General features: G+C 42.3%; 1 protein-coding gene across 1 annotated transcript in view; it reads right to left on the bottom strand.

The window, feature by feature from the left end:
• RGS5 (regulator of G protein signaling 5) overlaps positions 1-27,867 on the bottom strand; it is a 147,148-nt gene that overhangs the window by 11,348 nt on the left and 107,933 nt on the right. Inside the window, exon 4 of the mRNA XM_044301736.1 lies at positions 27,076-27,242. Coding sequence (XP_044157671.1) covers positions 27,076-27,242 — 167 coding nt within the window. The remainder of the gene's footprint in view (positions 1-27,075; positions 27,243-27,867) is intronic.

Here is a 27,867-nt window from a genome sequence, read left to right as displayed (position 1 = left end):
GTCACAGTTCCTCAGTCTCACCTCCCTCTAAAATGGCTGCTTCCTTTCTCTTCCTCTCCAGGCTCTGTGTAACCCCACCTCTCATGAATATAGAAATATAAGCAGTCTGTAGCTGTGTTTAGGAAACAGCGGCATCTTGTGGCCAAACAGCAGAATGTCAGTCCAGATAATTAAATGTAATCCACACAAACAGTGTTCAGACAAGGAGAGCTGTTTCCCCATCTCACATTAGCATGAGATGGGAGCACAAGAGTGCAAGAACTATCATAACGATGTACTAAGGAGACCTGATGATAAATTACAAGTTTCTCTCAATACCTACAACTGAGAATTCTGCAGTTTTTTTTATACTGCCATACCAAAGGGCTCACATTCACTTAAGGCCTCATGCACATGACTGTATCTGTTTTGCTGTCCGCAAAGCAAGGATACCAGCCATGTGCATCCTGTACTTTCCCATTCAGCATGTTCCACACTATTGTAAAAATGACCTTTCTTGTCCGGACCAGAATAGGACAAGTTCTGTCTTTTTTGTGGGATGGTGGAACAGACATATGTATGTGGACAGGACATGGCCTAGTACAACTGCAAAAAAGGGGGGTCAGTCAGCACATCCCAATGTACAGGTGCATGCTGCCATGGCTAGACACATACAGGAAACAAAGAGACAATGCAGCAGCACTCTGCAAACACGACATGGTCTAGCCACATAGATCACATGAATGATGCATGTGCTGGAACAATTTATCCAGAAACTACAATGCCCCCCCAAAATGCCCTTGCACCTCATACAGGTTATACTTACCCTGCTCTCCAGCACCTGCGTCGTTCCTGATGCCCGCACAGCCACCGCTGCATCTCCTTGCATCGCGGGTCAGGCTAGGGAGGCTCTTCCCCATCGTGGTCTGCTATTGGCTGCCACCCCGGTCAACGGATGTTTTGATCCACATGACGGGGAGATGCAGCGGCGGCCGTGGGGGCATTAGGAGCGACACCAGTGATGGGGAGTGGGGTAAGTATAACCTGTATGAGGGTATGTGGGGGCATTATTGGGGTTGGATAATTCAATACCCGCAAAGCCGAATTCCCTCATGCTTCGTGGTAGCTAAATGAAAGGCTGTAATTTTTTTTAAAAATCATACGTACCTTATCTGTTTGAGCGTAGCCATCTTGATTGAAGATCTTGTATGAAATCCCGAGGCCCGTGGCGAAGTCTGACATCATCACGGGCCATGCGAGATTTAGAGCTCGATCTTCAAACAAGATGGCGGCAGCCGGCTCTATTCACGATCAAAAAGATGAGGGTAAGTATGTTTTTATAATTTTTTTTTATTTATTTTACACTGTATTATTGCATCTGAGGGGTACAATGACGGGGAGTGGCGCTGCTCCCTGTCATTGCACCCACTACTTACAAAGAAATGCTTTTCCTGTCAAAGTAATACATCACAAAGCAAATTCTTTGTAAAATTCCGAGAAGCAGCCGAATCGAATTTTTCAATACAAACCGGATTCCAAAAAAGTTGGGACACTAAACAAATTGTGAATAAAAACTGAATGCAATGATGTGGAGATGGAAAATGTCAATATTTTATTTGTAATAGAACGTAGATGACAGATCAAACGCTTAATCCGAGTAAATGTATAATTTTAAAGGAAAAATACGCTGATTAAAAATTTCACGGTGTCAACAAATCCCAATAAAGTTGGGACAAGTAGCAATAAGAGGCTGGAAAAAGCAAATTTGAGCATAACGAAGAGCTGGAAGACCAATTAACACTAATTAGGTCAATTGGCAACATGATTGGGTATAAAAAGAGCTTCTCAGAGTGGCAGTGTCTCTCAGAAGCCAAGATGGGTAGAGGATCACCAATTCCCACAATGTTGCGCAGAAAGATAGTGGAGCAATATCAGAAAGTTGTTACCCAGCGAAAAATTGCAAAGACTGCATCTATCATCATCAACTGTGCATAACATCATCCGAAGATTCAGAGAATCTGGAACAATCTCTGTGCATAAGGGTCAAGGCCGTAAAACCATACTGGATGCCCGTGATCTCCGGGCCCTTAAACGACACTGCACCACAAACAGGAATCCTACTGTAAAGGAAATCACAGAATGGGCTCAGGAATACTTCCAGAAACCATTGTCAGTGAACACAATCCACCGTGCCATCCGCCGTTGCCAGCTGAAACTCTACAGTGCAAAGAAGAAGCCATTTCTAAGCAAGATCCACAAGCTCAGGCGTTTTCACTGGGCCAGGGATCATTTAAAATGGAGTGTGGCAAAATGGAAGACTGTTCTGTGGTCAGACGAGTCACGATTCAAAGTTCTTTTTGGAAATCTGGGACGCCGTGTCATCCGGACCAAAGAGGACAAGGACAACCCAAGTTGTTATCAACGATCAGTTCAGAAGCCTGCATCTCTGATGGTATGGGGTTGCATGAGTGCGTGTGGCATGGGCAGCTTGCATGTTTGGAAAGGCAACATCAATGCAGAAAAATATATTCAGGTTCTAGAACAACATATGATCCCATCCAGACGTCATCTCTTTCAGGGAAGACCCTGCATTTTTCAACAAGATAATGCCAGACCACATTCTGCATCAATCACAACATCATGGCTGCGTAGGAGAAGGATCCGGGTACTGAAATGGCCAGTCTGCAGTCCAGATCTTTCACCTATAGAGAACATTTGGTGCATCATAAAGAGGAAGGTGCAACAAAGAAGGCCCAAGACGATTGAACAGTTAGAGGCCTGTATTAGACAAGAATGGGAGAGCATTCCTATTTCTAAACTTGAGAAACTGGTCTCCTCGGTCCCCAGACGTCTGGTGAGTGTTGTAAGAAGAAGGGGAGATGTCACACAGTGGTGAAAATGGCCTTGTCCGAACTTTTTGGGGATTTGTTGACACCATGAAATTCTGATTCAACATATTTTTCCCTTAAAATGGTACATTTTCTCAGTTTAAACTTTTGTTCCGTGATTTATGTTCTATTCTGAATAAAATATTAGAAGTTGGCACCTCCACATCATTGCATTCAGTTTTTATTCACGATTTGTATAGTGTCCCAACTTTTTGGGAATCCGGTTTGTACTTCGCTCATCACTACTTAAGACAATTTCTTAAAATCCCAAACAGCCCCTTTTAAACAATAGATGCCCACTGGCATTTTACTGTAATAGATCCCCCCTCCTTTACTACCTGCCCTTCAACAAGACTGAATTCTATAATTATCTAAAGATTTTTTTTCTCAATAAATTGAGACCCTTATTATCTCATTTTGAAAATCTACATTTCCTTCCTTCATATCCTAATTTCCGAGAAAATTGAATAATTAGCCTGATGTCATGTGTCCGGAACTGGAGCTTCTTCTCTATAATCCTTACTTCAGGCAAATCATGTGGGACACGGATGTGACTATGTTCAGCACAATGACGATATATAACGATGTCATGCCTTTACCGTGATTTGCCAAAAACATACTTTGTAATACCCAGTTCAATCTAAACCTGCTACGAGTAGTCCCTAAAGTTACAATATTAACTTGTGATCACTGGGAACGGACTATATACAGGTCCTTCTAAAAAAATTAGCATATTGTGATAAAGTTCATTATTTTCTGTAATGTACTGATAAACATTAGACTTTCATATATTTTAGATTCATTACACACCAACTGAAGTAGTTCAAGCCTTTTATTGTTTTAATATTGATGATTTTGGCATACAGCTCATGAAAACCCAAAATTCCTATCTCATAAAATTAGCATATCATGAAAAGGTTCTCTAAACGAGCTATTAACCTAATCATCTGAATCAACTAATTAACTTTAAACACCTGCAAAAGATTCCTGAGGCTTTTAAAAACTCCCAGCCTGGTTCATTACTCAAAACCGCAATCATGGGTAAGACTGCCGACCTGACTGCTGTCCAGAAGGCCATCATTGACACCCTCAAGCAAGAGGGTAAGACACAGAAAGAAATTTCTGAACTATTAGGCTGTTCCCAGAGTGCTGTATCAAGGCACCTCAGTGGGAAGTCTGTGGGAAGGAAAAAGTGTGGCAGAAAACGCTGCACAACGAGAAGAGGTGACCGGACCCTGAGGAAGATTGTGGAGAAGGACCGATTCCAGACCTTGGGGGACCTGCGGAAGCAGTGGACTGAGTCTGGAGTAGAAACATCCAGAGCCACCGTGTACAGGCGTGTGCAGGAAATGGGCTACAGGTGCCGCATTCCCCAGGTCAAGCAACTTTTGAACCAGAAACAGTGGCAGAAGCGCCTGACCTGGGCTACAGAGAAGCAGCACTGGACTGTTGCATGTCATTCGGAAATCAAGGTGCCAGAGTCTGGAGGAAGACTGGGGAGAGGGAAATGCCAAAATGCCTGAAGTCCAGTGTCAAGTACCCACAGTCAGTGATGGTCTGGGGTGCCATGTCAGCTGCTGGTGTTGGTCCACTGTGTTTTATAAAGGGTAGGGTCAATGCAGCTAGCTATCAGGAGATTTTGGAGCACTTTATGCTTCCATCTGCTGAAAAGCTTTATGGAGATGAAGATTTCATTTTTCAGCACGACCTGGCACCTGCTCACAGTGCCAAAACCACTGGTAAATGGTTTACTGACCATGGTATTACTGTGCTCAGTTGGCCTGCCAACTCTCCTGACCTGAACCCCATAGAGAATCTGTGGGATATTGGGAAGAGAAAGTTGAGAGACGCAAGACCCAACACTCTGGATGAGCTTAAGGCCGCTATCGAAGCATCCTGGGCCTCCATAACACCTCAGCAGTGCCACAGGCTGATTGCCTCCATGCCACGCCGCATTGAAGCAGTCATTTCTGCAAAAGGATTCCCGACCAAGTATTGAGTGCAGAACTGAACATAATTATTTGAAGGTTGACTTTTTTTGTATTAAAAACACTCTTCCTTTATTGGTCGGATGAAATATGCTATTTTTTTGAGATAGGAAATTTGGGTTTTCATGAGCTGTATGCCAAAATCATCAATATTAAAACAATAAAAGGCTTGAACTACTTCAGTTGGTGTGTAATGAATCTAAAATATATGAAAGTCTAATGTTTATCAGTACATTACAGAAAATAATGAACTTTATCACAATATGCTAATTTTTTTAGAAGGACCTGTATATATCACATGTGGCTCCTATCTGTATGTGTAGAACCCCGGCCCTGGGGGAATCTGCAATTGTTATTAGTATATATTGTTTGTTATGTATTTTATGTTTAGGCCGTATATTCCAACAAAAGAGGTATGTATGGCAAACAGTTGGCAGGAAAAGGTCTGACCACCCCGTTTCTCCACTCTTGCAAGGAGTGGGCTGGTCCTACTTCCTGCCAGGATGGGGAGTTGCTGTGCAGCTAATGACAGGAGAAGGAGCACACTCCAGAGCTCCTGCTTCTAGGAACAATATTTGGTTCTCCAGAGAGATCAATATGTTTTAAATTCAAGAAAGCACTTGAGAGACAAGACAAAAGAGTGAACAGCAAAATACAGACACCAGGAGAACACTAGCCATAGACCCTACAGTGAAATTTTGCAGTGGACCGATGCCTAGGGGGCCGCCCGAGCCCTCCAGTCAGGTACATAATGATCTGACACTCTCCTATGCATCTGGCCAGTGTCCGCAGGTGCCCTTCTGAATTCAACTATATTGCAATCCTCAGGACAGCAATACAGTTGAATACTGTGGCGCAGGTGGTGGTATTTTGTGTTGCACTGTGGTATTTGGTACTGCTGGGGTGGTATATTGTCCTGCACTATAGTATTGCTGGCCCTGCCTACTTCTGTTGTCCCTGCCTATATATGTTGGCCCTGTCTACTAGTGTTGCCCTGCCTTTTGTCAGTTTGGACCCACCTACAACATGGGGCTACTTTCCAGGGACACTTTAAGTTCGCAGTCTGTCCCTTGCAGACACTGCTGCAGGGTGGGGGACTACAGCTCAGACACCTATCACCAAAACTACCACTAGGCCAGATAAAGTTCAAGCCTGAACCTTACAGTGGACACCTATGCTCACAATTGCCCATTTACAGTCATGCAACCTGTCTCCATGCCTGCTCAATTAGTGCCAGAAACTACACTTTGAATTTGTTACTACTGGATGTACCACAAGTTATATTTTGTATCAAGTAAAAAGAGACCATGGTGCAGCATCTCCTCAGGTTCACTACCTCTCTTATCCTCTGCACCGACTACTCAGGGGCTCGCTGCAGATGATCGGTGGCATTGTATACTGAATGTGGCTTCAAGTTACAATGGACCAGGAAAGACCATGGTAGATTGAAGATATTGTAATTTGTAACCTGAGGCCATTGTAACTACAGCGATGACTGTATATCTGTTTTTTTATCCGTTTCTTATGATAAACATAAAAGAGTGGAAAATGTTATAATAAAAAACACTGAATTATAAATCTTGGTTGGCATCCCAGAGAAAGTATGTGAATGAAAGTATTACAGTAAGATTGGTACATCTGTAAAGAATCTCAGGCCTACATATTTAAGCTCATTGGCCAACATGAGAATATGAGCAGGCCTTGGCCTAACTGAAGCTAAGAACGTCCAGAGAAGGATGTATGTACATGGCAAACATTTGCAATAAAATCTTAGCCTAACAAACTAAGATATATCCCAACATACTAGGCTTAAAAGACTTTTCTGCTTATTATTTACTGACCCTTACTTACTTCTACTTGTATACTTTTAAAGTCTTTTTATTGGAGAAACTTTCTATCACAGTCGTACAGTACATGTGCTTGGATTTGTTGTTATCTGAATGCTTTGACATACTGTATATTTGGTGGGTTTACATCTGTACACCTTTTAATTGACTATACAAAAGCATAGGATGTGATGCTTTTCAAAGTAATACAAAAAGTATAAATTCATTTATGCTTGGTTTTGACATCGGAAGTCAATGACAGACTTAGGCCTCATTCACACGACCGTATGAACGGATCCGCATCCGTTCCGTTTTTTCGCATATTTGCGGATCCGTTAAACACATACGGTCGTGTGAATGAGGCCTTATCCAAATGTATAGGTTTGTACAGTATATCTTTGTAAAAAGAATACAAAATCAGTTGGGCAGATGAGATAAAAGATATCCAGTTGAATCCCTTTGTATAGTGTGTTTTAACCATTTTTAGGCTTACCTCTGATGTAATGCAAATGCGTGGTCAGTGGTGGACTGGCCATAGACCCTAAAGGGAATTTTCCCAGTGGGCAGATGGCCACAGGGTCGCATAGCCCTCCTTAATGCTGTTGGCCAGGTACATACTACTGGGGGATCCATAGTGGTCATTTATTAGAGGAAGTCCAGACAGCATGCTGAAGGTAGGGCTGGCTTGGTGTTGTGCCCACATCTCACCTCCTAAGCCTCCTGCTCCATATTAGAGACAATTGGAGGAGCAAAACTGAATGTGGCAACAATTGATGGTCACCACAGAGGGACAGGTTTTAGGGAGGTATTTTGTGCTACACTGTGGTATTTGGTTCTGTCAGATGGCATTCTGTGATGCATTATGGTATTACTGACCATGCCAACTTGTATTGGCCCCATCTACAGTACTTGTGTTGCCACACCTTCTGTCAATTTGGACCCACCTACAACATTTTAGTTTTTTTTCTAGGTCCACTTTAGGTTTTAAGTCCACCCCTGTGCATGAAATGAGCCTTGCCTGATGTAAACTAAAAATCACTTTCACAGACAAAGATCTGCTTTTTAAGAAGCTTTGTATAAACATGCCTGATAGCCAGAGTATACATATACATTCAGTTTATCTAAATGCACATCATTCCATTCAACACAGTGGTTATTTCAACGAAGGGAAGGTATACTCTCTTGAAGATAGCCTGCTGCCAGCTTCACATTTGGCTATGCTCCAGCTAGACTCATCATGCCGTTTTTCACAGTACCGCAGGTCACGAGCTGCAGCACTAAATATTTACACAAGTGTCTGAGCATAGGCAGGGTCACCATGACTCCCCATGGGAGACTCTACATCCGGAGAATGTGGCAGGATCAGCTGTACTGGGATAAAACATCTGTGTCTTGCTTGGGTAGATCACCATGGGAAGCAAAGTCTTTGACATTCACTACGTGCAGCATTTAATTTGTGAAAGGACTCAACTGTCTTAGGGCTAGATGTTTAGACGGGAATACGTCTACGACGTGTTGAATGCCAAGTGCTCATATAAAATTAGCCAGAAATTTCTCCTCATTAACCACTGATTGGGCTTAGTATTCTTGTAATATGTTTCTAACAATCTATTTTAAATGTGAACAATTTAAAGGGAATATAGAGCATAGTGTTTATTTTAATTTGTAAGCATAAAAAATACTTGTTATTGTATATATGACTCTTTATATGAAATTAACTATTCTAGTTTTATACAAAGGCCACTAGACATTTCCTGTTTTTGCCAGATTACTATTCAGCTTTCCTGTGCAGGTATGAACAGAGTCATCTCACCATTAGAGGCTGTGGGATTTTATGACAGCTCTCTTTTTTTTACAGCTTTACTGTACTGCTGGAAGCCTAGATATGGCAGAATAGTAGCACTATGCACACAGATTAGGCTCTGTATGCATCTCATCTGTCACTTCATGGTCTCTGGCAGAGGAGCAGTTCTCCATTACTCCCTAGAGACAGTACTGTATCAGCCTACTAATACTTTCTGACCATTAAAGTGGTGTTTCTACCATATAATTTATTTTTACAATTTATTTTATAACATAAATATCTGAAAGATATGGATCCCACCTCTGTGATGCACACTTTCCTAAACCATGGATCCTCAATACCCCAGGCCACCTCATTGAGGCAGAGAATGAATGGAGATGAGGTATGTGCTATTCTGGAGATAAGTCTCTTGGAACCATTTCCACTGTGTTTTCTTCTTCTGGCTCCATCCACTGTGTTCTTTCTGTATCCAGGAGCTACTACTGACATCTGAGGGATAGGGGTGATGGGTAACAGAGCCCCACCAACCTAATATCTATGACCTATCCTGAAGGTCTTGTCAGGCATTGCATGCCATAAAGACTTAATACACCGAACTATCAATTACCAAGGCCCTTCTTCAGGACTAGTGCACTGATATGCCACAGATGCAATTTCATAAGAGTCTTGCAGACTTGGTGTGGTCATTTTGCCAATAAAATAGCTTGCAATCTTTGAAATGTCCTTATATACTATAAGGATATCATTAATACGAATATTATAAATATTATAAATTTTATTAATATATCAGAAATGCAGATTTCATAGTAGAATTTAATCTAATTTTGTTTGTCTTTGATAAGCAAATATTTCTGTTGAATTAGGGCATTTTATTATCATACATCAACTAATATATTATATTGTTTATTTCTCACCATCCAGCCATGGGAAATGTTGATATTATTTCAGATTATACATTAGTATGAGCAGGGGCGTAGCTAAAGGCTCATGGGCCCTGATCCAAGGGTTCAGCTTGGGCCCCCCTTCCCTCAGTGTTTTGTGGCCAGGGAAGCACATAGCCTCCATGCTGCCTGCAGCAAAAAATTGAAACAGTAGACCCCCCCCCATTCCAAATTCTTGACCTAATCCCTTCCCTCCAGCCAGAGCTATAACTTGACCAGCATGCACTTTCTATAATACTGGTATCTTTCTATAATGCTGGTGTCTTCTTATGTGGCACAAGGGTCTTTGGGCCCCCTCAGGCTCCTGGGCCCGGTAGCGACTGCTACCTCTGCACCCTCTATAGCTATGCCCCTGATTATAAGGCTCAGTTTACACTACTGGTGGCTAAAAAAGTGCCTTTTGGCCTCTGTCTGAGAGGACATGCCTTTTTTCAACTGTACAGCATTCAGTACATTTCCCATACACTCTGGATGACATATGCCAATCTACCCAACGTATACCACTGAAGCCTCGCCAACGGTACCCACCTCCCCCAAATCCTGACTGAGGCCTCTCACCCAGTTAAGCCAGTATTATCTGCTATGCAATGATGAGGGGCAATCATCTCGAAACAGCTGTCTGCAGATGAGATGCTGGCTTATTTAATATCCCAAGTTATGCCTCAGGGCCTATTTAAACGGTCAAACATTGACTTTTAGGATAGCTGCCTGATATCTGGTGGCATTAGAGACAGAGCTTCCTAAGAGGTCTTTTGCATCCCTTTCTTCCCAGAATTCCAGAGGAGCATGTATTGATTATAAGTCTCTTCATGCGGATTAAGGCACCCTAAAAGATAAATATATCATATTGTACTGTGTACAACATTGGCCGTGATTACCTCTGCATTGAGGTAGAGTTCTAGACATATGGAATATTGGTAAAGTGTAGGAAATAGGGCTTGATCTATCACCCAGTGGTTCTGGCTCTATTTTACCATTGTTTCTCAACCTGGTGTAAATAGAAAACCCTTTTTCAGGTAGTCAGGTAGGTGTCTATTCCATGTTTGCTGGAGGTTAGAGAAGTTCACCAAGAAGGGCTGATCTGAAGCTTAATTTTGGCATGGCTACTAGACTATATATTATTTATGAAGGTTCTTTAAAAGAACTTCAAAACTGGCCAGTTTCTGGAAACAATTTTAAGAACTGAGAAACACAATCAAACATAGAAAAGGAGCCAAGAAGCACACGCTTATATCAAGACTTTGTCCATACATGGAGTGACTTGACATGGCCAGATTAGTTTTCTGCTAAACAGGAAAATACTCCAGTAATATTTAAACAAAAGAGAAATAAGGAACAATCAACTAAATCAGCTTTTTAACACGGATCTGTCATCAGACTGTCCTATGTAAGTCCGCACGGGACTGAGGCACTGCAGAAGATTTGCCAGTGTAGATTTGCGTGTGGCAAATCAGCAGTATTTGACAGTACAAGCAAAGTGGACGAGATTTGAAGAAATCTTGTTTGAACGCTGTTATAAAATCCACAATGTAAATTGACCCCTGGGGCAACTTGTACACCCTAAGCAAGTCAATTTTTGTTGTGGATTTCTACTGCACTTTCCAATGAACAGGGGGACATCCAAAACAAATCCTCAAGAAATCCACATCTAATTCATGTGGGATTTTGCCACTGATCCACAGCAGATTTTTTGTTGTAAATCGTGTTCCTCAAGTGCGGGCACTGAGCCGAGCTCAGAAATGCTTTGAGGGTATCTGCGAGTGCACTGCTGCCCTCCATTCGCTTCGGGGGTCCCGTTCTGGAGATAGGAGCAGGTACCACAGGTGGGACCCTCACCTATCTGACATTGGTGGCATATCCTAGCGACATGCCACCAATATCTGAGGTGAGACAACCCCTTTAAGGCCTTTCCAGGCCTGGTCATCAAAGGGTTCAAATCCAATATGTAGCTATACAGTACATAGCATTGCTACTGACATCAGTTTTACAGCTACGGCTACGATTTAGTTAGGTGAACGCCGCGCACGTCCTGCGCAGTAGCTGCACATTGTAGAAACAAACCACTGCTTCTTAATTACGTCTTTGGATCTTGATTTGAATTTGCTTCTGACCTTTGAAGCTTCTCCATAGAAACCAGCGCAGCAGCTATTAATGTTGATGTTAAATTCACATTTCCTTGCAGTGCACCTGGCACGGGGAGGCAAGAGCTATTCACCAGTTCATTGCCAAACAAAGAGTTTTATTAATGCAAATATACCCTATGAAGAAACCAGGGCTCCATGGCGGCCTTATACTGCGCATGCGATATGTTTTTGTACCAAAAACAGTTTACAGTGCAGCATATGGCAGACTTATGCAGCCGTATAGGCCTCTTAGATCAAATTGTGTGACTACGGTGTAAATTCAGCCTAAGGCCTTAAGCACATAACGGTATTTTTTCATCCGTGTGCTATCCCCATTTTTTGCAGATACCACTCTGACCTATTATTTCTATAGGGCCATGCACTCATCTGTATCTTTGGTGGATCAGGTTTGTTAACGTGGTTTTCTGAGAGTTATTTTTTTGTTTACTATCCTCTGGATAGGTCATCATTATCTGATCGTGGGGGTCCATCAACCAAAAACCCCACCAATCAGCTATTTGAAAAGGCAGTGGCGCTTGCGGCTTTCTCCATCTTTTTCTAGGTCATGTGACATCATGTTCATTGGTCACGTGGCCTAGGCGCAGCTCAGCTCGATTGACGTGAATGCGGCTGATACGAAGCACAGCTACTATCAAATGGAAGGCGCTGTGCTTGGTGAGCAGAGAGAAGGCCGCGGTGCTACTGTGTGCGCCAGTGCCTTCTCAAACAGCTGATTGCTGGGAGTCCAGGTGTCGAACCCCCACCGGTCAGATACTGATGACATATCCAGAGGATACAATAGGTCATCAGTAATAAACACTTTAAACACCCCTTTAAACATCTCTTCATGCAGTCAGCTAATTATAGTCAGTTATTAATACTGTATATATTTTATTACCCCTCATTACACTTTGTCCAGACAACATTCAGACAATAAAGCCACTATGTCACGTTCCTGCTCACCACAAGTAACCTGTATAAGCAGCAGATGTTTAATTTCATATATACAAGTTTTCCTGCTTTTATTGCATCTGGTTATCATGACTGATGTTTGGGTTATCATAGTAGCTTCATGGTTAGCATTGTTTCCTTACAACATTGATATCCTAGGATCAAGTCCAAGCCAGGGCTTCCATCTCTCCTTCCTCCTGCCTCTCATCACACAGGAAACAACTGCTCAGCCAATCACTGGCGGCAGCGGTGACCCATATCAGACAGTGATTGGCTAAGAAGTCATTTCCTCTGTGTCAAGAGGGAGCAGGAGTAAAGGAATCCCAGCGGACAACGGTTTCTTCAATTCATATGCTTGATATTTATTCCATCAAAATGACAATAATTGGACGCGTTTCGGCCCGTCCAGCCTTCGTCAGCAAACGTTTCCAATTATTGTAATATTGATGGAATAAATATCAAGCATATGAATTGAAGAAGCTGTTGTCCGCTGGGATTCCTTTACTGCTGTCTTGGAGTTCGCACTTTTCCCGTGCGAAATATTAGTCGAGTGCCGATCCTTTCCACTTGCTAAGAGGGAGCAGGAAGCATCGAAATGGGAATGGTAGGGCAAGGACTTACTATATTCTAAAGTTCGGAACCCTTAGGAAAACATTTTATCCGGCTGGACCACACATCTTGTGAAACAACTCTTATTTGCAGCTCCAGCCTTTTTTTTGGCTAACTCTTTGGTCTTTATTACCCTTTTTTTTTTCCGTTTACGTTCCATTTTTTGCGTTTCATATACGGACGATATACGGAACCATTCATTTTAATGGATCCGCAAAAAAAAATGGAAGGTACTCTGTATGATTTCCGTTTCCATATTTCCGTTCAAAGATAGAACATGTCCTATTATTGCTTGCAAATCACGTTCCGCGGCTCCATTCAAGTCAATGGGTCCGCAAAAAAAACTAAATGCATACTGAATGCATCCGTATGTCTTCCATATCCGTTCCGTTTTTGAGGAAACATCTATTGAAAATGTTATGCCCAGCCCAATTTTTTTTATGTACTTACTGTTTTATGTGACATTTTATTTAGTATAAACTGAGTGTGCCTTAGCAAAAGATAAAAAGTAACTTTTATTTAGGTAAATTTAAAAATTAATTGGGTAAGGTAATAACTAAAAATGCAAGAGGGGATTGAGTAGCCAGGTCTCCTTCTTTTGCTTCAGGCGGGGGTCAATATAACTGGCGGCTCTCATAAATCATTCCGGCCTATAGCTGCTTTCCCTATCAGTCCCTAGTCTCAGGTTAGGGAAACCTAGCATGGCTGTATGTCGGAGCAACCCCCAGCCTCAGGATTCCTCGAGCCTGGTCTAAACCACAATCCTCACTTTCTCTTTGCTAAAGTAGTTCTTGCTGGATTGCGTCTGCTGGATTGCTTCTACGCATTTCGCCTATGATATAGGACTCCTCAGGAAGTGATGTGTCTAGTCTCAGCATAAGAATAAGGCAGTGGCAACATGGTAGCTGAATTACCTTCAGTTTAAAGGCATAAGACCTCCCCTTCCTATGTACGTCAACATGACTGGGCTGGCAGGGGCGGATCCGGGAGTACCCTCTTCAATGCGATCTCGCTCCCTGCTCCTGCCTTTAGGCCACTGATGGGCAAACTGCGGCTCTCCAGCTGTTGTAAAACTACAAATCCCATCATGCCTAGTCTACCTACAGCTATCAGCCTACAGCAGGGCATGATAGGATTTGTAGTTTTACAACAGCTGGAGAGCCGCAGTTTGCCCATCCCTGCTCTAGGCGGACGTGACGCACAGGGGGGCGGGCCTGTTGTCATGGGGACCTTCCGACGCATCCCTGGCCGCCAGATTCGCCTCTGATCTGATCATCAGGGCAATTCAATGTCATGGGCAGCGAAGGAGTACTTACTATTATCAGTTCCTGCGCAGCATCGCTCACATAGAATTTATTCCAGATGTCAATGTACTATCGCAGCATGATCTATCTTAGACATTCCGGCAGCCAGCCTGGCCGCCTCATCATTCATATTTTCGGGACATTGATGATACTGTGTTTACATATTTATGATCCCATATGTGGTTAACCTACACATATGGGAGGATGTATAGGACATTATGGGCGCACAGGACTCGCACATTCCTGGATGGATACGTCAGTATTTATGAATAAAAGCTGTTATATATCATTGGTATAGCTATCATTACTACAGCTGTGATTTCCTAGGCATAGGGGGTACAGTTGCACATACTCCCCCTATTTGAGGTGCCATCTTCTTCTGTGTAAATAATTGGCCCCATGATTTTTAAAGGGATCTTACACATGTAAGCAGGATTATAGAAATGGCTTAAAAGATAGCATCTCATTCAGTCCATTTGGTGCAGTGGATTGCATTGTAAAGATCCATCTTGCCTCTCTTCTCAGGATCCTATTGTCCCAGTCTCCTCCTCTCCGCATTTGCGGAATATGCTCAATTCCAATTAATGTAATACAGTTTGTGTCCCCTCCATGTACCATATTCATGTGTCTCGCCACAGATGTGTCCTTTTTATTTACAATATCATTATAGTGGTCCCGGATACGTTGTCTAGGTTCCCTTTTGGTTTTCCCAATGTAGTCTAGTGGACAGCTACATTGTACCAGGTAGACCACTCCTGTTGTCTGGCAATTAATAAAATCCTTGATTTTATATACAGCCCTGTCTTTGAGCATGCAAATTCCTCTTGCCGTGCGCTGCCGTGCTGCCGCCGGAACTCCGCCCCGCCCTCATTATAGTCAATGGGGACGGAGCAGCAGTCTGGGGGCACACGTGAACTAGCAGCAGGACGGTTCCGACAGGCTGTTCACCCGCCAGAACAGCCTGCCAGACTCCCCTGCCGCTAATGTGAAAGTACCCTTACTTGGCTACATGCCACACATTTTCCGCACCTGAACATGCCTTTCGGGGATCATGTTAGCCATTCTCCTTCTCTTGCTGGAGGCTGATAGGGGCTATGGACCAATTTATCCCTCAGACTCCGTCCTTTCCTGTATAGTTTAAACATGTGACATTTGATAAATATGGCATAAAGTACACAGACTTGAAGGGATTCTGCAGTTTGTTTAAACTGATGATCTATCCTCTGGATAGATCATCAGCATCTGATCGGCGGGGGTCTGACAGCCGGGACCCCCGCCGATCAGCTGTTTGAGGAGGCAGCGGCGCCTTCTCACTGTTTACTGCTAGCCCAGTGACGTCATGACTAGTATCAACTGACCTGGGCGGGGCTAAGCTCTGTTCATTTGAATGGAGCTTAGCCATGCCCAGGCCATTGATACTAGTAGTGACATCACTGGGCCGGCGGTAAACAGTGAGAAGGCCGCAGCGCTTCTATATCGCCGCTGCCTTCTCAAACAGCTGATCGGCGGGGGTCCCAAGTGTCGGACCCCGCTGATCAGATGCTGATGATCTATGCAGAGGATAGATCATCAGTTTAAACAAACTGCATAACCCCTTTAAGCAAAACTGACTTCAAATGTTCCCCTCATGATACATTTACCCTCTTTGTTTGGGTCCCTAATACTGTAATAGTAACCTGTGGTGTCCTGATGATGTAATGGTACCATTCACTTAACCATCTGTTGATTAATTGTGTCTAAAATATCCTTTTAATCCATATTCAAGTGAGCAGTTAAGTGCACTGAGGGTGGTCCCAAGTCACTGTGTGCACCCTTGCTCCTCCTGCTTCCTCTACCATCACCTCCCTTTACTTCTTGATGGACTCGGCCAGGTTCTTGTACAGTCATCTCACCAGGCTCTTTCAATCAAGAAGTAGAGGGAGAGATCGGCAGAGGAAGCAGGAGGAGACAGGGTGCACACAGTGACTTGGACCCGCCCTCAGTGCACTTAACTGCTCATTTGCATAAGGATTAAAAGTACATTTTCTCCAGAATGAAGCAATGGATGGCTAAATAAAAGGTACTACAGTATTACATTCAGCTGAGCTAGCCCTACAAATCATCGTGCCTGGTGTAACAGTGAATTTCCTGGTGACAGAGTCCCTTTAAGGAAGTAAATAGGAAAGCATTGCGTAGCCTATGTTATCCCGACCCTTTGAAGACTTTGTTTGTGGTACGCTAAGTAGCATTCTTTCTCTGTTGATGATGGGGAACAACGTAGTATGATTAATTTTAGATGTTGGTTTGAAGCCATCGCCTACTTGTTTATAACACTTTAGGCCCTGTTAACTGCTTGACAAGAATAGTGAAGGTATCCACTGTTGTGGCCATATTTGTTCTGGTTTTATTCTTTTTGGCGGCTGTGATTTGCACTGACTCAAGAGGAGTTAACCCAGCTGTTTGGCAGGCTTGGTTTGGTTATTTTTCATATGTCTGCATGCGACAGAGCAGCGGGAAGCCAAAAACAATCTGCATACTTATTACGATAAATATCTTTCAGCTGATGTACTAGTTTGGTGACATCTTTATATTTGCGGTTAGTATGAGTTTATAGTGGCTCACCCTTCTGCTTCCCAGGTTAGGTGCTCTAACTATGATGTGGTTCACCATAACCACACAAGGAGTTAACAGTAAAGAAATGTATAAATTATAGTGAGCACTCAATATCTGTGGTCATATATCAGGTCTGTTAATGTAACTAATTTATTAGATCATGAAATTACGCATACAATAGATAGGATAGAAATAGACAATATAAAATATAGTACCTTAAAAATTATAAATATAAATAATAAAATATAGAGAAACACAATTTGTTATACTGATAAGAGCAAATATATCACTAGAAATTGGTCACTAAAGATTAGTATTGTGTCCTTATAGAGGCTGCGACTTTGTTCTTATGGGTGTTGCAACATTGTTCCCAACGTTAATATCTCAGTTATATCACTGATTTGTGTGATATACAGACGTGGACAAAATTGTTGGTACCCTTTGGTCAATGAAAGAAAAAGTCACAATGGTCACAGAAATAACTTTAATCTGACAAAAGTAATAATAAATTAAAATTCTATAAATGTTAACCAATGAAAGTCAGACATTGTTTTTCAACCATGCTTCAACAGAATTATGTAAAAAAATAAACTCATGAAACAGGCATGGACAAAAATGATGGTACCCCTAACTTAATATTTTGTTGCGCAACCTTTTGAGGCAATCACTGCAATCAAACGCTTCCTGTAACTGTCAATGAGACATCTGCACCTCTCAGCAGGTATTTTGGCCCACTCCTCATGAGCAAACTGCTCCAGTTGTGTCCGGTTTGAAGGGTGCCTTTTCCAGACTGCATGTTTCAGCTCCTTCCAAAGATGCTCAATAGGATTGAGGTCAGGGCTCATAGAAGGCCACTTTAGAATAGTCCAATTTTTTCCTCTTAGCCATTCTTGGGTGTTTTTAGCGGTGTGTTTTGGGTCATTGTCCTGTTGCAAGACCCATGACCTGCGACTGAGACCAAGCTTTCTGACACTGGCTAGTACATTTCTCTCTAGAATTCCTTGATAGTCTTGAGATTTCATTGTACCCTGCACAGATTCAAGACACCCTGTGCCAGACGCAGCAAAGCAGCCCCAGAACATAACAGAGCCTCCTCCATGTTTCACAGTAGGGACAGTGTTCTTTTCTTGATATGCTTCATTTTTTCGTCTGTGAACATACAGCTGATGTGCCTTGGCAAAAACTTCGATTTTTGTCTCATCTGTCCACAGGACATTCTCCCAGAAGCTTTGTGGCTTGTCAACATGTAGTTTGGCATATTCCAGTCTTGCTTTTTTATGATTCGTTTTCAACAATGGTGTCCTCCTTGGTCGTCTCCCATGTAGTCCACTTTGGCTCAAACAACGACGGATGGTGCGATCTGACACTGATGTTCCTTGAGCATGAAGTTCACCTTGAATCTCTTTAGAAGTCTTTCTAGGCTCTTTTGTTACCATTCGGATTATCCGTCTCTTAGATTTGTCATCAATTTTCCTCCTGCGGCCACGTCCAGGGAGGTTGGCTACAGTCCCATGGATCTTAAACTTATGAATAATATGTGCAACTGTACTCACAGGAACATCTAGTTGCTTGGAGATGGTCTTATAGCCTTTACCTTTAACATGCTTGTCTATAATTTTCTTTCTGATCTCTTGAGACAGCTCTTTCCTTTGCTTCCTCTGGTCCATGTCGAGTGTGGTACACACCATATCACCAAACAACACAGTGATTACCTGGAGCCATATATATAGGCCCAATGGCTGATTACAAGGTTGTAGACACCTGTGATGCTAATTAGTGGACACACCTTGAATTAACATGTCCCTTTGGTCACATTATGTTCTGTGTTTTCTAGGGGTACCATCATTTTTGTCCATGCCTGTTTCATGAGTTTATTTTTTTACATAATTCTGTTGAAGCATGGTTGAAAAACAATGTCTGACTTTCATTGGTTAACATTTATAGAATTTTAATTTATTATTACTTTTGTCAGATTAAAGTTATTTCTGTGACCATTGTGACTTTTTCTTTCATTGACCAAAGGGTACCAACAATTTTGTCCACGTCTGTATCCGTGAGTATAATTATCCAGAGGTACTCACTGTTTGGGGTCCGGCTCGTGTGTAACTGTCCGTGGTGGCGTCCCACCGTGGGTCAGTGCACTCACCCGGTGTGGCGTTGTGGAATATCTTCCGATGTTCACGGTCCGCGGTGTTGTTACGGTAATCCTGCTCCCCAAGAGACCGCTGTGCGTCCCACGTGTAGCTGGCGTCCTGCGTTTTTTGCTGGCACTACACGTGATCAGGGCGCCGGGGAGGTCTTTACCCAATGTAAGGTTGTGGGATATCTCCCGATGTTCAAAGTCTGCGATGTGATTACGGTAATCCTGCTCCCAGGTAGCCGCTGTGTGTCCCACGTGTGGGTGGCGTCCTGCGCTTTTTGCCGGCACTCCACGTGATCAGGGCGCCGGTGAAGTCTCTACCTGTGATTGGTTCAAGACTCCTATGATGGATTAGGAATAATTTTGATCACCGTCTATGCGGTCGTGTCCGTAGTTACGTGTGCTGATCAGCTCCGATGGGTTAAAGTGTCCAGTCGTCTATAAGGATCCCAACCGCTTTAACCCATTTTAAGAGGAACTTTAATGTTAGCTGGTAAATCTACTAAAACAAACTACTAGAATAGTAACGTTTAAAAGTTAGAAACACACACAGAAAAAAGTTACAAAGGGGGTGTGACCAGTAGAGATTAGCGAAGTTTCTTTGTGAGTAGCGGGTGCAAAAATTGGGAACGGCGATGGTGTTGCCCCCCGTAATTGAACCCCTCAGATGCCACGTTTATTGTTGATCGTGGCACCTGGGATGTCCATTGAGGGTTGTCAGGGGTTAATCTGTTAGAAAAATAAATAAAAATACTGACCGTATCCTTATCCATTTGCTCACAATTCAAGATCCAGCGCGAAAGCTTCAATCAAGATGGCCGCGGTGGACTCTTCATGAGCAAATGGATAAGGTGAGTATAATTGATTAGTTACCATGAAGCACGAGGAAATTCGGCTTTGTTGCGAATTTTGTGAACTTCAATTCACTTAACACTAGTCACCAGCCACCACAACATATTTATCTTCATTTACGGCAGTTTTCTAGAGAAAATTAAGCCAGAAATCTCCTGTAGCTCTGAGCTGCCGAAGATTTCTGTTTAGGTGCATGAGATGTCTCATTTATGATGAGGCTTGTGCTTTGTCATAAACGAGGAGCATCCTCTGGCAACGCTGGGGATATCAAGAGCAGAGCACAAATCGCTTATAAATCTTCCCCTTTGTTCCTCAATTTAATTCAAAATATATCATAAAAGAAAATTTTCAAATGTACATAAAATTCAGGAAGAACATACAAAAAACACAATTATTTTAAATATGTCATAAAAACAAAAACATAAAAACCCAGTAATTAGCTAATCACGCTACCATCGCAACCTAATACACTCATTTAATCGGTTATTTAGTGAGAAACATAAATGGTGCAAAAACTAAAAAAAATCAGCCCCCTCCATGATTAGATATTGATGTCCTATCCTGATGGCAGATCATCAATATATGAATCTAGGAAAACTTCTTTAAATACCAAACAGGCTTTTTCATTAAGGGGTTAAAATTTGTTCCAACAAAAAACGACTGAAAAAGAAATTCCCTTCCCTCCATCGCATGAACACATTGTGCTCTGGTCATTTGTTTTGCTGCATGACAGTAAATGCGCACTTTCCCCGCACGAATACTCAGCCTGTCTCCAACGTCCTCTCTTAGCTCATATTTTAAAGCAAACCTTTAATCAGAGGATGCGACTTGCGTAAATGTGTCACCTATGCCCTCAGAGTCCTTGAAGTCTGAAAGCTAAAACGCGGCAGGAGCTATATTAATGTATTTCTACTGATGATAGAAAAGTTAGAGTGATGTTCAGAGGAAGCCTTCGTCTGTGTGAAAGCTAATAATGTGAATAAAACATTATAGCAAAATGATGAACGGTAAAAAAAAAAAAAGTTATGCGACCATCACTGTATTCAAAAAGGGGTACACCAGACCCCCGTCCTCATGACTGGTGGAAGGACCAGTGGTTGGACTCCCACCAAGCAGACACATTCCCTATCTTGTTGTGTTCTTTGTGGGAAAATCCCTTTAAGGGTATGAAATATTGACTTTAAATACGATACTTCTGTGAGTGTGAAAGTATTAGCGAAAGGACTATTTATCAAGGGACATCACATACATTGATTGCATACAGGAAGCTCCAGGCTTTTCTAAGGTTCTCAGCCATTAGACTCCTTTGTACAAGTCACCGTGGTCAATGAAGAGGTAGTTCTATCCTTGAAAAGACTATACTGTGCCAGAAACACTATGCACAATGCTGAATTTCCTCCCATTGTATGGTTTGCATTCATGTGGAATTAAGTGGTTCTGAGTTTAAAGAAACCCTCTGGTTCAAAAAATAAAATAGATTAACTGGAGAACAAGCAGAACATTTATATGGCGCCATCCTTTTCACTCTTTTTTAGCTGCAGATTTGCTAATTCTCAGGCTCCTCTTCTGTCATCCAAGATGGTCACAACTCTTCTGAGACTGTCTAATGTACACTGTGCATCGGTAGCCAAAGACCCTTCCTACTTATCCTGTCCTGCTCTTGGATTGGCCATCACTGTTCATGTGAGCAGCGCTGGCCAATCCAAGGAAAGCAGGAAGTGTGCATCAGGCAATCTGAGAAGGGTTGTGGCCATCTTGGATGGCAGAAGAAGAACGCAGGATTGATGGATCTGCAGATAACAATATGAAAAGGAGGGCATCGGGTAAGTGTTCTGTTTGTTTCCCAGGTAATGTGAATTTTTTCTTGAACCTAAGGGTCACTTTAAGTGTTGATAAAAATGAAATATATATTTTTAGGAGGACTTTCCAAACTAAAAGGGAAGGGACTTAAAAAATGCCTGTCTGTGGAATATTATCCTTCTTTATACTGTATTATTTAATTTCATTAACTTCCTACTATATATTCTTCTTGATCCTCTTATTCCAACTAAACCAAAACATAACTGCACGGCTTAAACATCCCTTAATAAGAGGGAGCAGCGGCTGTACCTGGTATCAAGGCTTCTTGCACTGCCCCGGACACGAGAGAAGGGACCTACATAGGCTTCATCAGTATGCTGAAATAAATATCTCTCCTACTTTAGAGGAGAGATAATTATTTAGACCAGTAGGTGGCAGCATTTCTGGATGCTATCACTTGGGGCTGAGGCCTGCAGACCATGCTGCTAGAAAGTGAAGAAAGAAGTGGCTGCAGCATTTACACTAGCCTATGGACTTACCTCAGCATTTACACTAGACCAGTGATGGAGAACCTTCTACACACAGTGTCCAATCTGCAACCCAAAACCCACTTATTTATGGTAAATTGCCAACACAGCAATTTAACATAAATACAACAGTCCACTATAGTATATATCCCATGTACTTTATCATTTAGCTATAATAACCTGCCTACATTCAGTGCGCTGCCTGTACTGTTCATAGTGCGCCCTGCGATGATAAATGGCAGGAAAAGTCTAAGGCATATTGGTACACCATAGACTTTGGGCCATAGGTTCACCACCACTGCACTAGACTATGTACTGACTGACCTCAGCATTTACACTAACCTATGGATTGACTGACTGCAGCACTTACACTAGACCATGGTCTGACTGACCTCAGCATTTACAGTAGACTATGAAATAATTGATCTCCGCATTTACACTAGACTATGGACGATGGAATAACTGACCTCAGCATTTACACTAGACTACAGACTGACTGACCTCAGCATTTACGATAGACTATAGACTGACTGAGATCAGCATTTATAGTAGACTATCGTTGCGGGAAAAGGTGCGGGTGCGTTGCGGGAACATGCACGATTTTTGCGGACGAGTGCAAAACATTGTAATGCGTTTTGCACGTGCGTGAGAAAAATCGCATTGTTTGGTCCCAGACCTGAACTTCTTCACAGAAGTCCGGGTTTGGGATCGGGGTTGTGTAGATTGTATTATTTTCCCTTATAACATGGTTATAAGGGAAAATAATAGTATTCTTAATGCAGAATGCATAGTACATAGTACAATAGCGCTGGAGGGGTTACATTTAAAAAAAAAAAAATTTAACTCACCTTAATCCACTTGCTCGCGCAGCCGGCATCTCTTCTGTCTTCTTTTTTGCTGTGTACAGGAATAGAACCTTTGATGACATCACTCCGGTCATCACATGATCTTTTACCATGGTGAGGGATCATGTGATGGACCATGTGATGACCGCAGTGACGTCACCACAGGTCCTATTCCTGTACACAGCAAAGAAGAAGACAGAAGAGATGCCGGCTGCGTGAGCAAGTGGATTAAGGTGAGTTAAATTATATATATTTTTTTAACCCCTCCAGCGCTATTTTACTATGCATTCTGTATTAAGAATGCTATTATTTTCCCTTATAACCATGTTATAAGGGAAAATAATAATGATCGGGTCTCCATCCCGATTGTCTCCTAGCAACCGTGCGATTTTCACTCAGCCCTATTCACTTCTATGGTGCCTGCGTTGCGTGATAAACGCACAATATAGAGCTTGCTGCGATTTTCACGCAACGCATAAGTGAAACGTGAAAATCACAGCTCATGTGCACAGCCCCATAGAAATGAATGGGTCCGGATTCAGTGCGGGTGCAATGCGTTCACCTCCTGCATTGCACCCGTGCGGAAATCTCGCCCGTGTGAACTCAGCCTTATTATTTACATTATGAATAGAAGCAGGAGATATACAGGTCCTTCTAAAAGAATTTGCATATTGTGATAAAGTTCATTATTTTCTGTAATGTACTGATAAACATTAGACTTTCATATATTTTAGATTCATTACACACCAACTGAAGTAGTTCAAGCCTTTTATTGTTTTAATATTGATGATTTTGGCATACAGCTCATGAAACCCCCAAATTCCTATCTAAAAAAATTAGCATATCATGAAAAGGTTCTCTAAACGAGCTATTAACCTAATCATCTGAATCAACTAATTAACTCTAAACACCTGCAAAAGATTCCTGAGGCTTTTAAAAACTCCCAGCCTGGTTCATTACTCAAAACCGCAATCATGGGTAAGACTGCCGACCTGACTGCTGTCCAGAAGGCCATCATTGACACCCTCAAGCAAGAGGGTAAGACACAGAAAGAAATTTCTGAATGAATAGGCTGTTCCCAGAGTGCTGTATCAAGGCACCTCAGTGGGAAGTCTGTGGGAAGGAAAAAGTGTGGCAGAAAACGCTGCACAACGAGAAGAGGTGACCGGACCCTGAGGAAGATTGTGGAGAAGGACCGATTCCAGACCTTGGGGGACCTGCGGAAGCAGTGGACTGAGTCTGGAGTAGAAACATCCAGAGCCACCGTGTACAGGCGTGTGAAGGAAATGGGCTACAGGTGCCGCATTCCCCAGGTCAAGCCACTTTTGAACCAGAAACCGTGGCAGAAGCGCCTGACCTGGGCTACAGAGAAGCAGCACTAGACTGTTGCTCAGTGGTCCAAAGTACTTTTTTCAGATGAAAGCAAATTTTGCATGTCATTCGGAAATCAAGGTGCCAGAGTCTGGAGGAAGACTGGGGAGAGGGAAATGCCAAAATGCCTGAAGTCCAGTGTCAAGTACCCACAGTCAGTGATGGTCTGGGGTGCCATGTCAGCTGCTGGTGTTGGTCCACTGTGTTTTATCAAGGGCAGGGTCAATGCAGCTAGCTATCAGGAGATTTTGGAGCACTTCATGCTTCCATCTGCTGAAAAGCTTTATAGAGATGAAGATTTCATTTTTCAGCACGACCTGGCACCTGCTCACAGTGCCAAAACCACTGGTAAATGGTTTACTGACCATGGTATTACTGTGCTCAATTGGCCTGCCAACTCTCCTGACCTGAACCCCATAGAGAATCTGTGGGATATTGGGAAGAGAAAGTTGAGAGACGCAAGACCCAACACTCTGGAGGAGCTTAAGGCCGCTATCGAAGCATCCTGGGCCTCCATAACACCTCAGCAGTGCCACAGGCTGATTGCCTCCATGCCACGCCGCATTGAAGCAGTGATTTCTGCAAAAGGATTCCCGACCAAGTATTGAGTGCATAACTGAACATCATTATTTGAAGGTTGACTTTTTTTGTATTAAAAACACTTTTCTTTTATTGGTCGGATGAAATATGCTAATTTTTTAGATAGGAAATTTGGGTTTTCATGAGCTGTATGCAAAAATCATCAATATTAAAACAATAAAAGGCTTGAACTACTTCAGTTGGTGTGTAATGAATCTAAAATATATGAAAGTCTAATGTTTATCAGTACATTACAGAAAATAATGAACTTTATCACAATATGCTAATTTTTTTAGAAGGACCTGTAGAGCTGTACGGAGTAAGCTTATCACTGAATGCATGCCAGTTGTCTCATGTAACTACATGGAGCAGTATATATAATCTCATTATTATACGAGTTACTCTTTGCAAATCTTTAATATATGTACTTTTTTTTAGGTTAATGTAAATGTACAGATGTTCTTATCACAAGCACTTAGGATATGCCCTCAATGTCAGATAGGTGCGGGTCTCACCTCCAGATCTACAGATCAGCACCCTCAAAGTAAGGGATCAGTCACACAAATGTATTTTCGTTCCACTTCCGTTCCGTTTTTTGCGGACCATATGTGGAACCATTCACTTCAATGGGTCCGCAAAAACAACGGAACGTACTCCGTTTCCGTATTTCTCTTCCTCAAAAAGTAGTGCATGTCCTATTATTGCCCGCAAATCACCGTCTGAGGCCCCATTCAATTCAATGGGTCCACAAAAAATACTGAACGCACACGGAACACATCCGTATGTCATCTGTATTTTGCGGATCCATACTGTAGAAATGCTATGCCAAGTCCATATTGCTCATGTGTTTGGTGACTAAGTTACTGTTTCCGATCCGCAAAAAAACGGATCGCATACGGAAACCATACGGATATGTTTTGTGGAATAACGGAATGGAGGAGGACTTAAATCACAGGAAAAAAACCTCAACGCATTCGTGAAAAACGGGCCGCAAAACAACAACAGTCGTGTGCATAAGCCCAAGAGCAGAGTGCACATACATCCGCATCGAGCTCCCCATCATCTCGAGGAGAGTTCCAAAAGTAGCCTGGCGAGCACTGTTTTTGTAAGTCAGCTAGCGATAAATAGAGAGCGTACTGCACAAGTGGTACCAACGCTACTTCCACCACCATGGGACTGCCAGAAATAGTTGAACTGGCACTTGGCTATTATCCATTGGTGTTGTGCCTTATCTAGCACAACACAAGAAAGTGAGCACCCTCACTATATTCCTAACACATTTGATCTCAACATACTCACTCTATAATATATTATCAGAACTCCTATGCTGGTGAACGAAGGGTGCCTGTCCATGCACAGCTGCTCTATGCTGACTGCAAGAGGGTCCTATTCTGGAGATAGGAGCGGATCCTAGAGGTGGGACCCACACCTATCTGACATTGATGGCATATCCTAGCATTCATCACTGAATGCGGCATCTGAAAAAAAAGACTCAAATTATCCATTTGAGCGTGAAGAGGCCGTCGCGGCCATCTTGATTGAAGATCCCATGTGAAATCTTGCGTGGCGCATGGTGTCAAACATCACCACGCATAATATTTTGTGTGCAATCTTCAATCACGATGGCCACGGTGGCCTCTTGACAGTCAAATGGATGAGGTGACTATGATTTTTTTTTTACATTTCAGGGAAAATTGATTTGTTACCACGAAGCACGAGGAAATTCGGCTTCACAACGAATTGACTTTTCCCTAAAATTTGGATTGAAGTCCACTTCAGATACTTTGATTCACTCAACTCTAGTCGTGACCTAAGTCAGTAGTTTAGCTCAAGGCCATACTGGCACTGTTCTGATAGCAGAGAAGTCATAAAAGTCTACTGAATTATACAAATACGCATAGATCCTCTAAGTGTAAAATAAAATTTTGTCAGTATACCTCTATTTTATCTATTTACCTCTCTGGGAGCCTCTGCTTGGATGAATTCTTCATAGATTTTCTTAGCCTTTAAAGCCAGCTTGGTTGGGGTCTTGGTCTTTTTGTAATCCTCACAAGCCATCCAGAACTCAATGTTCTCCTCGCTGAATTCCATCTTCAGAAAGTTCTGGAAGGCAGAAAGCCCATCTGGACAGAGGGTAAAAAAATGTTTAAGGTCATAAAACATGAAAATTATTTATAGGTACTCAGATACATCACCCATAATGTGTCATCGGCTTTATTGACCTCATAGTAATATGATGGTGCTGACTTCTACACACAAGGTGGTCATTTGCTGCCAAATCGAGAAACCATTGAAATTAATTGTTTATATAAAAATTCTATAGTTCCAGAATTTCAAATACTACTTCCCTTTACACATGGTCATCAAATGGGGTGGCATCATCAGGATTGTGACTGTAGCAAGATCACTTAAAGACTCAGATATATTTATAGGCTCAGATATGTTAATGATTAGGGTCTCCTGATATATGCACAGTTTGAACAAAAGAATATGATTTACAAAATTAGAAAATACATTGACCTGTCACTGTAAAGGTACAGTAGGGTAAATTCTTTAAAACAATAATTTCAGTACAGCTCTATCTCAGATTGTGGTCCTCCAAGACCAGCAGCTTGAGGGATCCTTTGTTGGAAGCTCCAAACAAGTCTTTCTTATAGTGAGACCTGCAATTCAAATTACACTAACATTGAAATTAATGCTTGGGGTCCTCTTGGACTTCAGCCCATCCAACAGTATTGCTAGATAAAT

This window comes from Bufo gargarizans, chromosome 7 (genome assembly GCF_014858855.1).
Source record: "Bufo gargarizans isolate SCDJY-AF-19 chromosome 7, ASM1485885v1, whole genome shotgun sequence".
Classification (NCBI taxonomy): Eukaryota; Metazoa; Chordata; class Amphibia; order Anura; family Bufonidae; genus Bufo; species Bufo gargarizans.
This window is presented reverse-complemented; position numbering and strand designations above follow the sequence as displayed.